Source organism: Pyxicephalus adspersus, chromosome 3, assembly GCF_032062135.1.
Source record: "Pyxicephalus adspersus chromosome 3, UCB_Pads_2.0, whole genome shotgun sequence".
NCBI lineage: Eukaryota > Metazoa > Chordata > Amphibia > Anura > Pyxicephalidae > Pyxicephalus > Pyxicephalus adspersus.
This window is the reverse complement of record NC_092860.1, coordinates 135,160,577-135,175,808: the sequence shown is the minus strand read 5'-3', so window position 1 is coordinate 135,175,808 and position 15,232 is coordinate 135,160,577. Positions and strand designations below refer to the sequence as shown.

At 37.1% G+C, this 15,232-nt stretch overlaps 1 protein-coding gene across 3 annotated transcripts in view; it reads right to left on the bottom strand.

Moving 5' to 3' along the window:
- The window catches only part of CLNK (cytokine dependent hematopoietic cell linker), a 72,162-nt gene that overhangs the window by 49,104 nt on the left and 7,826 nt on the right, over window positions 1-15,232 (bottom strand). For all 3 annotated transcript variants that reach the window (XM_072406438.1, XM_072406437.1, XM_072406436.1), the window contains exon 3: window positions 5,234-5,262. In XM_072406438.1, the coding sequence (XP_072262539.1) occupies window positions 5,234-5,262 (29 nt within the window). The remainder of the gene's footprint in view (window positions 1-5,233; window positions 5,263-15,232) is intronic.

Genomic DNA, 15,232 nt, shown 5'->3' with positions numbered 1-15,232 from the left:
GGGGGGGGGGGGGGGTTAAACAACAGCAACAATGAGGGGTAAGGGGCTGAAGAGATGGACAGAGACTTCAAATGAGGTGAAAATTGGAGATGGTGGGGTAGGAAGGACTCTGTATGTATAGTTAGGTGAGAGAAGGAGACCCATACCACCCTCTACTTTGCCAGGTCTGGGGGTATGTGTAAACTGCAGGCCTCCATAGGAGAGAGCAGCAGCAGAGGCAGAGTCAGAGGAGGAAAGCCAAGTTTCAGTGAAAGCCAGGAAGTTGAGAGATTTAAAAAGGAGGAGGTTATGTATGGAGGTTAATTTTTTGCCAACAGATCTGGCATTCCATCGACTGCCAGAGAGAGGGGGTAAGGACTTATGGGTAGGGTGAATGGGGATGAGGTTAGGAGAAGGGAGTGTCTTACTGAGAGTATATGGAAGGGGGAGGCTGTGTGGGGGACCAGGATTGGGTGAAATGTCACCCGAAAGTATCAGTAGAGAAAAAAGGTGCAGGAGCACAGACAGAGAAATAAGGAGAGTGAAGCAGCAGAGAGACAATGGGTTATCAGACTGGGGAGAAGAGGGAATAGAGCCAGCAAGAAGAGTGGGGGGATGAATAAAATATTTTAATATGAGATTTTTCCCAGAGGCCAGCAATTTGAGTAACATTCACTCCATTGATCACCACACTGATGCACTGTGTAAAATCAGTCACTGGGTCACTGTCATTCTTGGACAGTTTTGTTGCTGTGATTCACTTTATACTTGTTACTGTTGTAATAATGAAAAATAATCTCTGAATAAATTAAAGACGGTTTGTGGGATATTCTCATTATCTGAACAATATTGCCAGACTATGAACTATTATCAGCATCATGTGTTTTGAGGTTTAATTTGCAATTAGAGTTATAAAGTCCTATTGAAGGAAATGATTTCATCACTTTGTCCTACGGTGCTCTGACACCTACTGAATATTATCGAAATAAAAGACAGCAACCAAATAATTTTTTAGCATTGTGATATTATTGTAAAAGCGCTTTTTTTCTTTTCTAAGTTTCTGAACAACAATTCACTGATGTCCTTCATAGTCACACAATGGGCTTCATTTATCAAAGCTCCCCAGGACTTGATGAAGATAGACTAACATGGGAGAACCTGGGTGATTTAGCAAACCTGGAATGGATCTGGTCCAGGATTAAATCCATTTACCAACTAATAGCAAATGATTTTAGGAAATCCATTTTCTGATTGCTGGATTATCTAGGTTCTCCCATGATAGTCTCTCCTCTCCAGTCTTGGAGAGCTTTATTAAATCAGGACCAATGAAATGTGTACACTGTTTTAATGATAACATGTTCATGTTTTATTATAAGCTAACAAATGGTCAAAAAACAATTTATCTCCTCCAGCCTATCACTGCACCACATGGCAATGCACTATAGGGCAATTGATGTTGCTCCCAAAAATAATGAATCTAATTTTTGAACCACCAAGCAAAAGCAGTATAAGTCACCTTATCAAGATATATATTAGAACTAATTAATTGTTTTTTAATGACTTTAAATAATCAAATCAATTAAAAAGTAAAGACAATATAATAATTATATTAGTGGACTACAAAAATGTATTACTTTCCTGTTAATTATGTAAAAACACTGAACAAACTTCTCTACCCAAAATCATAGATAGAGTACTATACAGTCTTTCCCAAACTTTTTACCCTTGAAATAATTTTCCAAAACCAATTTTTTGGTGGTCAGTGGAAAAAAATGTCTAATGGAAAGAATGGTTCCTTACAGAGGTGGCTATAAAAACACTTTTTAATTCTTTACTTTAGTTACCACGTTTTTTTTTTTTTTTTCATTAGCTGTTCTTCCTGTTGCAATATACTTTTCTTGATACAACAAATACGGTAATAATACATTTAAAAAAAATAGTAGTAGAACTAGAGTAGAAATAAAAATAAAATGATTGTATAACCTTTATTAGACCACTAGATGGCAATGTACACATTCGATCTACCTTATATTTTTTATATAAATTAATTTACTAAAAATGACAAATTTATGAATTTTGAGTTCATAAAGTAATAAAGGGACTTAAATTTCTTAGTTTTATTTATTTTTAAATGTACAATACATGCCACTAAATTTGCTATTTATTTATAAAGAGATAGACTCTTAAAGCAGAAGAAAAAGTTCCACTTTTAAAAATACATGGCCAGGTAGATCATTACTGCAGAAAGGGACAGGTAATAACCCCTTCTACCTGCCTGATCAATTTAGCTTTCTGGCCAAAAACCTAAGCTGCACATGCCGGGAATAAATAAATTCACACATTTTGTGATACATTAATCTGGCCCTGCCAATCAAGATGGCCAATGATTGCAAAGAGGAAGCAAATAAAGAAGAAGTTTGTGGTGCCCTGTGAAGGAACAGGGACTAGATTATAACACAGGGTTTACTTCCATTTCAACTAAATTCCAGTTTGAAAATGTCGTTTTTTGTTTCATTATACGATAACAGGTCTCTAACTTAGTGTTTGATAATTCCTACGTGTACACAGTGGGGATGATTTTCTAAAAGAGTGTTAGGCTGTTCATATAAAGTGAATATTAACTCTACAAAGGAAGTTTTGCTAGCTTCACCCATCCTAATCTTTCACAAGTTTTAACCCCTTCCACTAAACCAGTGGTCGCCAACCTTTTTGGTTCCGCGGGCCACTAAAATTACCGGCTCCTAACCGCGCATACGTGGGGAGCCGGGTGTCATTTAAAGAGGGAGAAACTTCCCCCATAGTGGCGTCATTGTGACGTAGCCTGGTGGGCCAGGTATGTCAAGGGACACAACCCACCCTTCTCCTTACCCTGCTCGGGGGTGCACCGGCCAGAGCCGCAGACCCCCAACGTTTTCTCGCAGACCACCAGTGCACTAAACTATGTAAATTATCCCTTGCAAGGAGAAAGTTAACTTTGCTGCCTGTGTGCATTAACCAGAGGCTCCCAGGAGCCCTAAACTGGGCTTTGTGATAATAAAAACAAATGAACTAAATGCAAGATGTTAGGAATAATTTTGCAGTTGGTCCAAATCCAATCAGCCACATTAGCAGCCACAGTGTTTCTCTCTATATTTTAAAACTCCTTTATACATAACCCCCTTTGTAGGATTTGACCTCTTAATCTTTTGGTTGTTGTTAATGCTTTGTGTGACCTTTGAACTCCACATTTGTAAGTAGTAATGTTTCCATGTTGTTAAAGACTTTTATTATGGCTCATGATTACAAAGAGTTTATAGCTGGAGGTTTTTCCGTGTCTCATGTGTGTTACTGAGCACATAGTACTTGTGAACCAACCAAGCCCTCATAATTGGCAACATCCCTGCTGAAATACAACATACACCCACATGTGAAGCTCAGTGCATTACGTGTAATAAGAATTCAGTGTAATGTATAGAGCAAAAATAGAAACCTTCTTCTAACAACATATCCCTATTTAATGTACAGCGCTGTGTAATATGTTGGCGCTATATAAATCCTGTTTAATATTAATAATAATAATTTACCACAACATTAACAAGAGGTATTGTGAAGCATGTGTATGCTATTAATGTGCGCCCTATGTGTACTGAATTGTATATATGTTCTCTGCCTGTGTAATGTGTGTCTACTGAACAACTCCAGGAAAGTTTATACTGCTAACTGATATCTGTAACAGTGAGAAACCAGAATAAAGACATAATACAGTACAGAAATCCCAAGTAAATGTATTAAAAACCTGCACATAAAAATAAAAGAAATATTTGTGACAATACTATAAATTTGTCTTTACAAATCAGGCTACATAATCCTTTCTGGTCTGCTTGTTATTTAAAAAAATGATTTTAGGAAGAGGGACTTCCGAGACAAGGGCAGGACTTACCGTTAGGCATAACAACTTGGGATACAAGTAAGGTTTTTTTCTCCTGAATGATTGTTGACTATGATTATTATTATTATTTTCTTGTATTTATATAGCGCCAACATATTATGCAGCGCTTTACAAAGTCATGTCACTAAGCGGCTCAAAATCTAATGTCCCTACCATAGTCATAAGTCATTAACACAGTCTAAGGACAATTTTAAGTTACAGCCAATTACCCTAACCATGTTTTTGGGATGTGGGAGGAAACTGTAGTGCCTGCAAGAAACCCACACAAACTCAAAAAAAATTATTTTTTAATTTAAAATACAGTCTTAGTAGCTTTTATGGCATTTACAATATTCAAAGCCTGGTTAGGACCAGTAAAAGAAGAACATTTTGTGTAAAAGAGGTAATTCTAGCAAAAAGGTATTACTTTGGGCACAAAATGTTTTCTGCTCACAAGTGCCAATGATGGCTGGGGCTTTTTCTGGTAAAGAGATTAGTTGTCACCAGGAGCATTACTCTGCGGAACACTCAACAAGCAACAAAATGGCACTGTACTTTTATTCAGCCTATATGGGCTAAAGGAGGGGGTGCTACAGTCACTGGAAGGTCCCACAACCTAAGCCATGGCTGTAGTGACGTTGGCAGAATCACCGTCATTTCATTGTAGTACCACCACTACACCTCATCAAAATTTGGGGAAATTGTAGTGTCAGATGGATCATAAAGTTGACTGGAGAAAAAAATTATGAATGTTAAAGTACACTAGTAAGGAGTACTAAATTTGGAAAATTTGTATTTCCATACAAATGGAAAAAATGCAATTATTGTCACCTTTAGAACCCTACTGATAACTCAGAGCAAGGTAGAAAAAAACTTTAAAAACTTCAATTTGCAGCTCCAATTTGCTTCAGTAAGGAAAAATTTCATTCTAATTCAGGCAATTAGATTCCCCCGAGAAAAACAATCAGTGTTATTTCGTATGAATATTAAAATCCATTGATATATAGTGCATTAAGACACACACGACTAACCCTTTTTTGCACAGTCCGCAGCACGGGCTTATACCAAAGCCCAGGGAAGTTTGTTCCACGTGTTCTGGGTTCTTACTGTAAAGATCCTTCAGGGGATGAGCTAACTTTAGTCATTTACAATGATCAACCTTGCTTCAAATTTACTATATGGACCATTTAGTTAATTAAACAAGGTTATCAAATCCTACTTTTATTGCTTCTTTGAATTTCTTTTAGAGTTATTATTAAATCTTAGTAAATAAATAAAATCTAAGCCTTTCACACAATGCAATATTTGACTTATTGATCATTCTAGGATCTTGAAATGGTCTCTTACCTGATTTTGACCATGATTGCCATGATTCACTGTATGGGTAAAATGATAAAAAAATTGTTATATTATTCATGTTGAACTATAGATCTATAAATCATCATAATCATTCTCAGCTTTCAGAAATATAAGACTTTCACAAATAGCATTTTAAATATATAATTCTCTGATCACAATTTTTGAAAAGTAATCCATTCCTGTTGATTTACAGCAAAGATTCAATGAAGCACATAACCTAATAAAGACAAGACAAGGTCACTCACAAACAAAACAAATGGAAAAAGATATACAATTCAAATTTCATCGGTAAAACAATGAAGAAATTTAAAACAGTAAACAGAAAAATAAAACTCAAGATAAATTATAATATGCAAGAGAAATATGCAGCCAGTAAAACATTGATAATCAAACACATCAGACACTAAATGAGCATGGCCAAAATGATTATTTTATACTTGGAACAAACTTGGAAAAAAAAGGAAAGACACATCTTTTTAAAAAAAAAGGCAAAAACATTAGTCTGCAGGGCAGGCATGGGCAAACTATGGCCTGTGGACCAAATACAACGTATTAATCCAGCCCAGTTTTACACATAATTTATATCCATCTCGGCCCATCTGTCAAATTTTAAAATTCATTGTGGCCCCTGAACCAAAAAGCCCACCCCTGCTCTAAAATTCACACAAAACTAATAAACACACAGGGGTGTGCACAACCAATGGAAATCCATTGGATAATGGATAATATGGTCACAGAAAGGATGATACCAGGTGGAAACACAAAAAAACCTAAACAAGGAACATGGGTGTATGCTGAATGCCAAAAGAATGTGGATACAAAACAAATAACATCAGTGAGACAGGGAAGTATTTTTGCTAGCCTTCTTGTGCAGAAAATAAGCCCACCGGAATTCTGAAGTATCCTATAGGACCCTGAGATCAAAATATTTATAGAGGTCTTAGCATTTTCTAGACAGTACATCAATCAGGGCTCTGTATAAAAAACTGTAACCCCCCCCCACATTGCAAACATATTAGCATGCATAACAACTATTCAGTGGCACACTATTAGCAATAATTGCAGAATATAAATGAGCCCCTAAATATTTTCTGTGTGTGTCCAGACAAAACTTTTAGTCTCAGAGTTGTGAACATTTATAACCTCTACTGGTTTAAATTTACTGTTATCTTGAGCTCTATTAGAGAGATTATCCCTACAGTGACAATGAATTAGGCGACCAATAAATTTATAACCAATAATATAAAAATTTGTATTAAATTTGGAGCCTGCACTTCATGGAACCACAAAATGGTCCTCTAAAATCCAATGGGTACCCTAGTTTTAATTACAGGAGCATAAGGGATGAGGATTCCTACTCTCTAACATAAGCTACCTGGAAAGGAAGTAGTAAAAACACATGTTTAAGTCTTTCTTATTAAGCTCCTGTATGATGGTGAAAGCTATGTGGGATTGTAGCAATATAATGGCGTATCTGAATGCTTAAGGAACTCCAACTATTTGATTGCAAGTCTCAAGGCACAGTATAGTGTTTATTTTTAAGAAATATGATAATGTGGACTGTAAGGCTGGGTACACACGTGCAGTGGTTCTCGTCTGATAACCGTCTTAGGGCCGATATTGGAGAATCTGGCATGTGTACAGCGCTCCTCGTCCATTGTCTGAACTACCGTCCTGGTGGATCTATGGACAATGGACGATCAACGATCATAATAGAAGTGAAGGGGGAGAGAGCACAGCGGGGTGCCACTCTGTCATTCTCCCCCTCTGCTCTCCATAGAGCAGAATGGTGCTGTATGTAAAACACTTGTTCATGCATTGTGCAGTCATTAGTTGTTGGAAAGGATCCTGAAAAATCCTTTCCAACGACAATTATTGCACTTGTGTGCATAGCTTAAAAGAAGAATATAACTCTAAGTATACTGGGAAACTTCCACACAAGAGTGACTTAAAGAAGGCTGAGAGCATCTAATGGTAGAGCATCTAAAAACATCTAATGGTACTCAAACCAGGTTTTCTTTTAACATCATAACACGTAGCCAGAAAAATGTGATTAAATATAGATTAAAAGAAAGGGGTTATGTCAAATGCTAGAAGATACACATGTCAAAGAAACCTAATAAAGGCTATGAAAAGTTTTACACAAACTACGTAGATTTGCATTCATAGTAACAATTATAACTGAGAATACTGAGAGACGTCCATCAAGGGTGTGTCCCCAACCTACTCCCATTTTTTTGTCTTGTTTGATTCCATTGTAAAGAGTAGGATACATTTAAATCTGAATTATCATTTGCACATAAACTTGTAGTATTTGGACAGTCAATATACTATAGGAAAACTTGAATATCTTAAATACAGAACAGCTCAGATAGCAAAGGATGTCATGCAGCACCAGATAACACTACAAAATCCATTAATCAGCCAGGTTTATACATTTAAATATCGAGGCGCTGTAATTAAAGGGAATTATTCCTGTTGAAGAGGAATTAAATTACAGAATAAAAGCAGCTTGACATCTCCTCAAAACCATCAAAGTTGGCTTTCTTGAAAAAACAGAAGTTACAAAGTGAACAAAAAATGTTCATAATTCTTATATGATAAAGTCAATGTACAGCTGTAAGTAATGGACTTTTAATGAAGTGCACATATTACAAAGCAATGGAGATAGAGTTCCCAAAGCAAGCTGAGGGAAAGCCAAAAAAAGACATAATATAGAACTAGAGGAAAATGTAGAGGTTGAACCAATTCTGAGGGGAATTGGCAAAGGGAACTACTATGATGGTTTTGGCACTCACAAAGTATGGGTAGGAGGTGTACCTATCTCCTGTACCTGGTCCGCACCCTTCACATGGCCTGGATGTGTGCATGTGTGGGTTCATGTGTGCAATGTTACATGAGTCAAAAGGCTGAGCTGGTGGACCATCTAGTCCTGAATGATTCATCATCTATCTTGTTCTTTTCTTGTCTTTTGGTCATCTGCTGCCAACCCATATTGACCTGTTTCTGTTTGCTAGCTTCCTAGCACAAACCCTTCCTTGTTCTAAGCACGTTGTCTTGTTCTTTGTTGGCCTGATGCTGGTATTCTACAATCTCCTTGACTAGGCTTCAGCCTGATGCCTTGGCATGTTTGTTGGTAGTACATATGTCAGCTCATTTATCAACCTTCCCTTCTGCCTGCTTCCCTACAGTCTGTCTAGCTATTCTCCCAGATCATCTCCTTTTCATATCCAGAATTCCTAGATCTGAGTGGTACACAGAAGGCTGACCTTTAAACTGAACAGACACCCAAAAAGTGGGAAGATGATATTCTAGGTGGAGACTTAGAAACCAGACTTGTGAAGAATGAAAGAGATAGCCTCAGATATACATGAATGGAAAGCTGGTTGGAAAAACCTTAAAACCACAAGGTAGAAGAGGATAGCTAAGGAAGTTAGTCTATAGGGATAGTGTGCAAGGCAAGTACAGGTAGTCCCCAAGTTAAAGACATCCGAAATACGGATGACTCCTAGATAAGAATGGGGCTTCCCTACTCGCTTGTGTGCAGGACAGAGGGGTGCAGGGGGGCGGTTTGCAGAAGAAGTCTTTTAGTAAACACAGATGAGGTTGTGGGTGATTTTAAGGGCTGAGCTATTCTTCAACCTCTTGTAATTCTTTAATGACCAAGACAAACTCTGCAGTTGTTTCTTTTCAAAGCACGGCTTGCTCCAGAAGTTAATGAATATCTAGGCTCCATAAAGTTTTTTTTTGCTTTGATTACTCACAGTGAGGATTTTATACAGTAACTGACACCACGCAGTGCATGCACAGAAAGGTAAAAAATAAATAATATGTTGAGACAAACATCTGTCCTAATTGAATTTATTAAAATAATGTGCCTGTTTTGACATACATACAAATTCAATTTAAGAACAAACTTGCAGTCCCTATGTTGTGTGTAACCCAAGGACTACCTGTATTATTAAAGATAAGTTTCTGTTTTTAAAGAGCAACTGAACTGAAAAGATTAAAAAAGCCCCAGTTCTGCACCGTGGAGGCAGCCATCTTAATTGANTGTTTGATTCCATTGTAAAGAGTAGGATACATTTAAATCTGAATTATCATTTGCACATAAACTTGTAGTATTTGGACAGTCAATATACTATAGGAAAACTTGAATATCTTAAATACAGAACAGCTCAGATAGCAAAGGATGTCATGCAGCACCAGATAACACTACAAAATCCATTAATCAGCCAGGTTTATACATTTAAATATCGAGGCGCTGTAATTAAAGGGAATTATTCCTGTTGAAGAGGAATTAAATTACAGAATAAAAGCAGCTTGACATCTCCTCAAAACCATCAAAGTTGGCTTTCTTGAAAAAACAGAAGTTACAAAGTGAACAAAAAATGTTCATAATTCTTATATGATAAAGTCAATGTACAGCTGTAAGTAATGGACTTTTAATGAAGTGCACATATTACAAAGCAATGGAGATAGAGTTCCCAAAGCAAGCTGAGGGAAAGCCAAAAAAAGACATAATATAGAACTAGAGGAAAATGTAGAGGTTGAACCAATTCTGAGGGGAATTGGCAAAGGGAACTACTATGATGGTTTTGGCACTCACAAAGTATGGGTAGGAGGTGTACCTATCTCCTGTACCTGGTCCGCACCCTTCACATGGCCTGGATGTGTGCATGTGTGGGTTCATGTGTGCAATGTTACATGAGTCAAAAGGCTGAGCTGGTGGACCATCTAGTCCTGAATGATTCATCATCTATCTTGTTCTTTTCTTGTCTTTTGGTCATCTGCTGCCAACCCATATTGACCTGTTTCTGTTTGCTAGCTTCCTAGCACAAACCCTTCCTTGTTCTAAGCACGTTGTCTTGTTCTTTGTTGGCCTGATGCTGGTATTCTACAATCTCCTTGACTAGGCTTCAGCCTGATGCCTTGGCATGTTTGTTGGTAGTACATATGTCAGCTCATTTATCAACCTTCCCTTCTGCCTGCTTCCCTACAGTCTGTCTAGCTATTCTCCCAGATCATCTCCTTTTCATATCCAGAATTCCTAGATCTGAGTGGTACACAGAAGGCTGACCTTTAAACTGAACAGACACCCAAAAAGTGGGAAGATGATATTCTAGGTGGAGACTTAGAAACCAGACTTGTGAAGAATGAAAGAGATAGCCTCAGATATACATGAATGGAAAGCTGGTTGGAAAAACCTTAAAACCACAAGGTAGAAGAGGATAGCTAAGGAAGTTAGTCTATAGGGATAGTGTGCAAGGCAAGTACAGGTAGTCCCCAAGTTAAAGACATCCGAAATACGGATGACTCCTAGATAAGAATGGGGCTTCCCTACTCGCTTGTGTGCAGGACAGAGGGGTGCAGGGGGGCGGTTTGCAGAAGAAGTCTTTTAGTAAACACAGATGAGGTTGTGGGTGATTTTAAGGGCTGAGCTATTCTCCAACCTCTTGTAATTCTTTAATGACCAAGACAAACTCTGCAGTTGTTTCTTTTCAAAGCACGGCTTGCTCCAGAAGTTAATGAATATCTAGGCTCCATAAAGTTTTTTTTTGCTTTGATTACTCACAGTGAGGATTTTATACAGTAACTGACACCACGCAGTGCATGCACAGAAAGGTAAAAAATAAATAATATGTAGAGACAAACATCTGTCCTAATTGAATTTATTAAAATAATGTGCCTGTTTTGACTTACATACAAATTCAATTTAAGAACAAACCTGCAGTCCCTATGTTGTGTGTAACCCAAGGACTACCTGTATTATTAAAGATAAGTTTCTGTTTTTAAAGAGCAACTGAACTGAAAAGATTAAAAAAGCCCCAGTTCTGCACCGTGGAGGCAGCCATCTTAATTGAACATCACGAACATCAGTAATCAGAATAGTAGTGACCTAACTAAATCTCACTGAAAAAGTTCTGAGGCTAGCAGTCAAAGACAGCCAATAGGATGTCAAGCTGCAGATATACAGCTTTGATGCTTAGTAGCACCCAGGCACACTCACATCATCCAGAGGGGCACAAATTACCCCCCTGGATGTTTACTATACCAAAGAAGGTCTTCAATTCTTGAGTCCACTTTAATTCCATTAGAAGTGCAAAATTAAAATTAGAGAATTGGATTGTCGAGTGGACCAGGTGAATGGCTTGTAGAATGGAATTTGGAATATTCCTACACCAACAGCCAATAAACTTTTACCTGTTCTGCCTTTTAATAAACAGATGTCTTCACATCTGGTGGAAGTTCTTTTTACATGCAGACAACAGACCTGTTCTTTGCTTTATTCTTGCCCCTGTCAATTCTTGTATCTAACAATTTATGAAGCTTAGGTTGAAAATCACAAGGTCATCTACTGTGTGGCTGAGCAAGTTATTGAGTTACTCATTTCCTATCCTGATAACATCTACTGACTCAAATTCTGTCAAAAACAGACTATTTTCACATTTGGGTATCAAAACCAGCAAGTGTTTAAAGCAGAAAGTATACGATTGTATCTAAAAAATGAGATAAAGCATGGAGGTTTATTAATCTTGATTTGCTGGTTATTTTGTATATGGTTTTACTGGTTTAGTATCTTGCAGAAGCATTAACATTTTAACCTTACAACATTTTTTTTGTTTCAGCAAAGCAAAATTAAATCAAGTATGAGCAAGAAGCATGTGTATTTTTACTTGAATTATGGTGTATTGTGTGTGTTTTTTTCCAGAAACTTTTGGGCAGGAGCTACCTGTAGTAGACCTGTCACTGTTGTTCTCTCCCCTAAGTTTTTCCTATAGTTTTCTGTAGAAAACCTTTATTGGGAAGACCTTTTGGGCCCTTCCCTTAGCTCTGTTTCTGCTATATAAAGCACTGTGATGATGTCATTGCTGGTTTTACAAGGTAATAACTGGGTTTCATAAAACATTGGTGCACACAAAATGAATTTATATCCTTTGTGCCTTTAAGGAATATATTTAAATGAAAGTGTTTGAACCTGGAGTTCATCTATAACGGAACCTGTGTGGATGGTTGTGTATGTATCTGTGTGATATGTCACAGCTGAGACTCCTATCCAATGTTGGGATCTGCCATTACTGGGCTGCATGGTGATGAGTTTGTCCAGAAGCTAACACTCTATTTTTAGGAGCTGGGTAACTCAATTATTATTATTATTATACAGTATTTATATAGCGCCATCATATTAAGCAGCTCTGTACAAAGTCCATAGTCATGTCACTAACTGTCCCTCAAAGGAGCTCACAATCTAATTTCCCTACCATAGTCATATGTGATTAATGTAGTCTAAGGTCAATTGTTAGGGAGAAGCCAATTAACCTAACTGCATGTTTTGGGATGTGGGAGGAAACCCACGCAGACAAGGGGAGAACCTGCAAACTCCATGCAGATAATGTCCTAGCTGGGAATAGAACCTGGGACCTAGTGCTGCAAAGGCCAGAGTGCTAACCCCTGAGCCACCATGCTGCCCATAGGCAATTGCTAGGAAAAGAGGGTTATATGTGCCACATAACCACTGATTCTCTTTTTACTATTTTAAAGTTTCTCCTTAAAATTGATTAAAAGAAACTTGTAATAAGTAATACCAGGGGCTGGCAGTGCGGACTTCCTGTTAAAAATGCCCTTTGCTTAGTAAATTAACAAATAGCAAATGTTTTTTAAAAAAACATTCCTGGTCTGCTGGATCATCCAGCTTTACTGATGAAAGTGTATCCTCTCCAGCCTTGGAGCGCTTCAATAAATCAGGCTTTAGTACTGGTTTGTTAGGGGTAGCCATATAATTAAAACTACATATCCCATAAACTATAAAGAACTCCATGTTCATACCAAATGGACTTTCAGTTCAGAGGCAATATACATGAATAGGTTATCTAAGGATTTTGAATGGTCTTAGCAGCAACATATAAACCTTCCAACTTTCTGAATAAGAAACTTTCAGCAGCATGCACATAAGCCAATGACATATTAATGGAATACAACAGAGGTTGGATGAAAGATTTTGGGTTGTATAACACTGTTGGTAGTTAAATAATGCATTTTATAGACGTTTATTGATCTAACCAAAAAGGACATTTGAAAGGGGTGAAGGCTTTGCTTTCACATAAGGTACAAACTTGCAAATAAAGAACAGTTGGAAGCTAAGAACATATGAATAGGTACTTTTAGCTTAGTTGTTATGGGTTTTAAAGTGGAAAATGGTTTCAGGTGATTCCACTACATGGGCACTGTTGGAGAGCTTTATGTCTGATGATGAAGTGCGATGAAGATAGTGACTTTTTCTTGAATGATCCATGATATTACTTGCAGTGATCAATCTATTTTAAGTTTTACTACATGGAACAAACTGTATTTCATTGTGTTTTATTTAAGTATAAATAAATGTGAATGTAAAATAATATTAGTACTTAAGAAGTATTTCATATTGAATCATGGCATGGCATGTTTGGATAGAGTAATGGAAATTTAAACCATCTGTCAAGTTTTATTGCTGTGACCCTGCTAGGAAGATTGGTCCTCATCTTTGTTGTCACAGGAAAACAATTGATCATAAATCTACAATGATAGAATTGTTGCTAGAACTAGAAGTCAGAAGAACTCCTACAATAGGGACACCTTTTTCAGAGATAACTATCTCTGGAATTTTCCTTTATTTTTTAATGTTCTTTCTCATGGCCTGTTGCATCTCTGGGGCAGAAAGTAAATGGAGATCTCCCCTAACAGGGGTTTTAATCCTTTCTTACTGTTAGGAAAGGAATGGCATGATGCCATTTAAATTGCTAGCATTCTTTCTGTGGGCCAAATCTCAGCCGGGTTTACTTTAAAGGCGATTGTATGTTCTTCCAGTGTTTTTTAAGTTTCCTCTGAGCACTCTGGGAGGTTTTCCTTTCACACCTCAAAAATATACTGAATGATTAACTGGCTTCCCCAAAATTGGCTTTTGACTTTGTTGGGAATATTAAATTGTGAGCTCTTTTGAGGGACAGTTACAGACATGACAATAAATTCTATATCGTGCTGAGTATTATATTTGTGCTATTTACATTCATAATAATAAAACTAAAATGGAAAGGCTACATATACACTTTCACCTTCATTTGTTTGTTGAAAATTAGTTGTCCATAGAAGAAAAAAATCATATGTATCTAAGCATTACATGTCAAGCCCCTCACTATGCTATTGGAGTGTTAGAAATCTAAGGTATTGCTGCTAAAACATTACTGAAAGACGCCATATAGTATTGTCACTTTTCAAGATGTACAAAAGTTAAAAAAAAAAAAAAAAGTTAAAAAAAAATGAACATAGCGGTCAATTAGTAGGTGTGCTTGAGTAACTGGAACAGGTGGGGGAATGTACAGTATCTGGAAAATCTTGTGATTGTTCGATGTCTATAAAGATCATACAATGCTTCATGTTTGCCTTCCTTTCTCGCTTGTTGCATATTCTATTCATATCTTACTGACCTTGGTGGTTTCCTGTTCCCAAATGTTAAAGGCGCATTATATGGCCAATACTGTTATATGTACATTGTATACACAATACATAGCAGTTTATGTTATTCTTTACCATTGGCTTATAAAGTTTTTGTAAAGTTCTTTTTGTAAACTGCATTAAATCATGTGAAATACTTTCAACCTGTTGTCATTGCTCCATGGTATGAGTAAGTTCCCTTACCCCATAACACCTGGTTTGAGGATGTCTGATATTGGAACAGGAGTTGTATATACATTTATCAACTGTCCCTGTCATATCCCCCCCACACTTGTTGTCGCCCACTGGAATCATTTCCAGGAATGTTTGTCAACCAATGGACACAACTGTAGAGGATGGGAACAATTAAAGCAAAATTCCAGACAGACAAATAAAGTCACTATTGAAATGCAAAACTTTCTACTCTTCCAAAGGATTTTCAGCAGCTTTTGCTATTCATAAATCACTGACAGTATCAAAAGGATACAGTTAATATATTTTTTAATGAAAGACTACTGG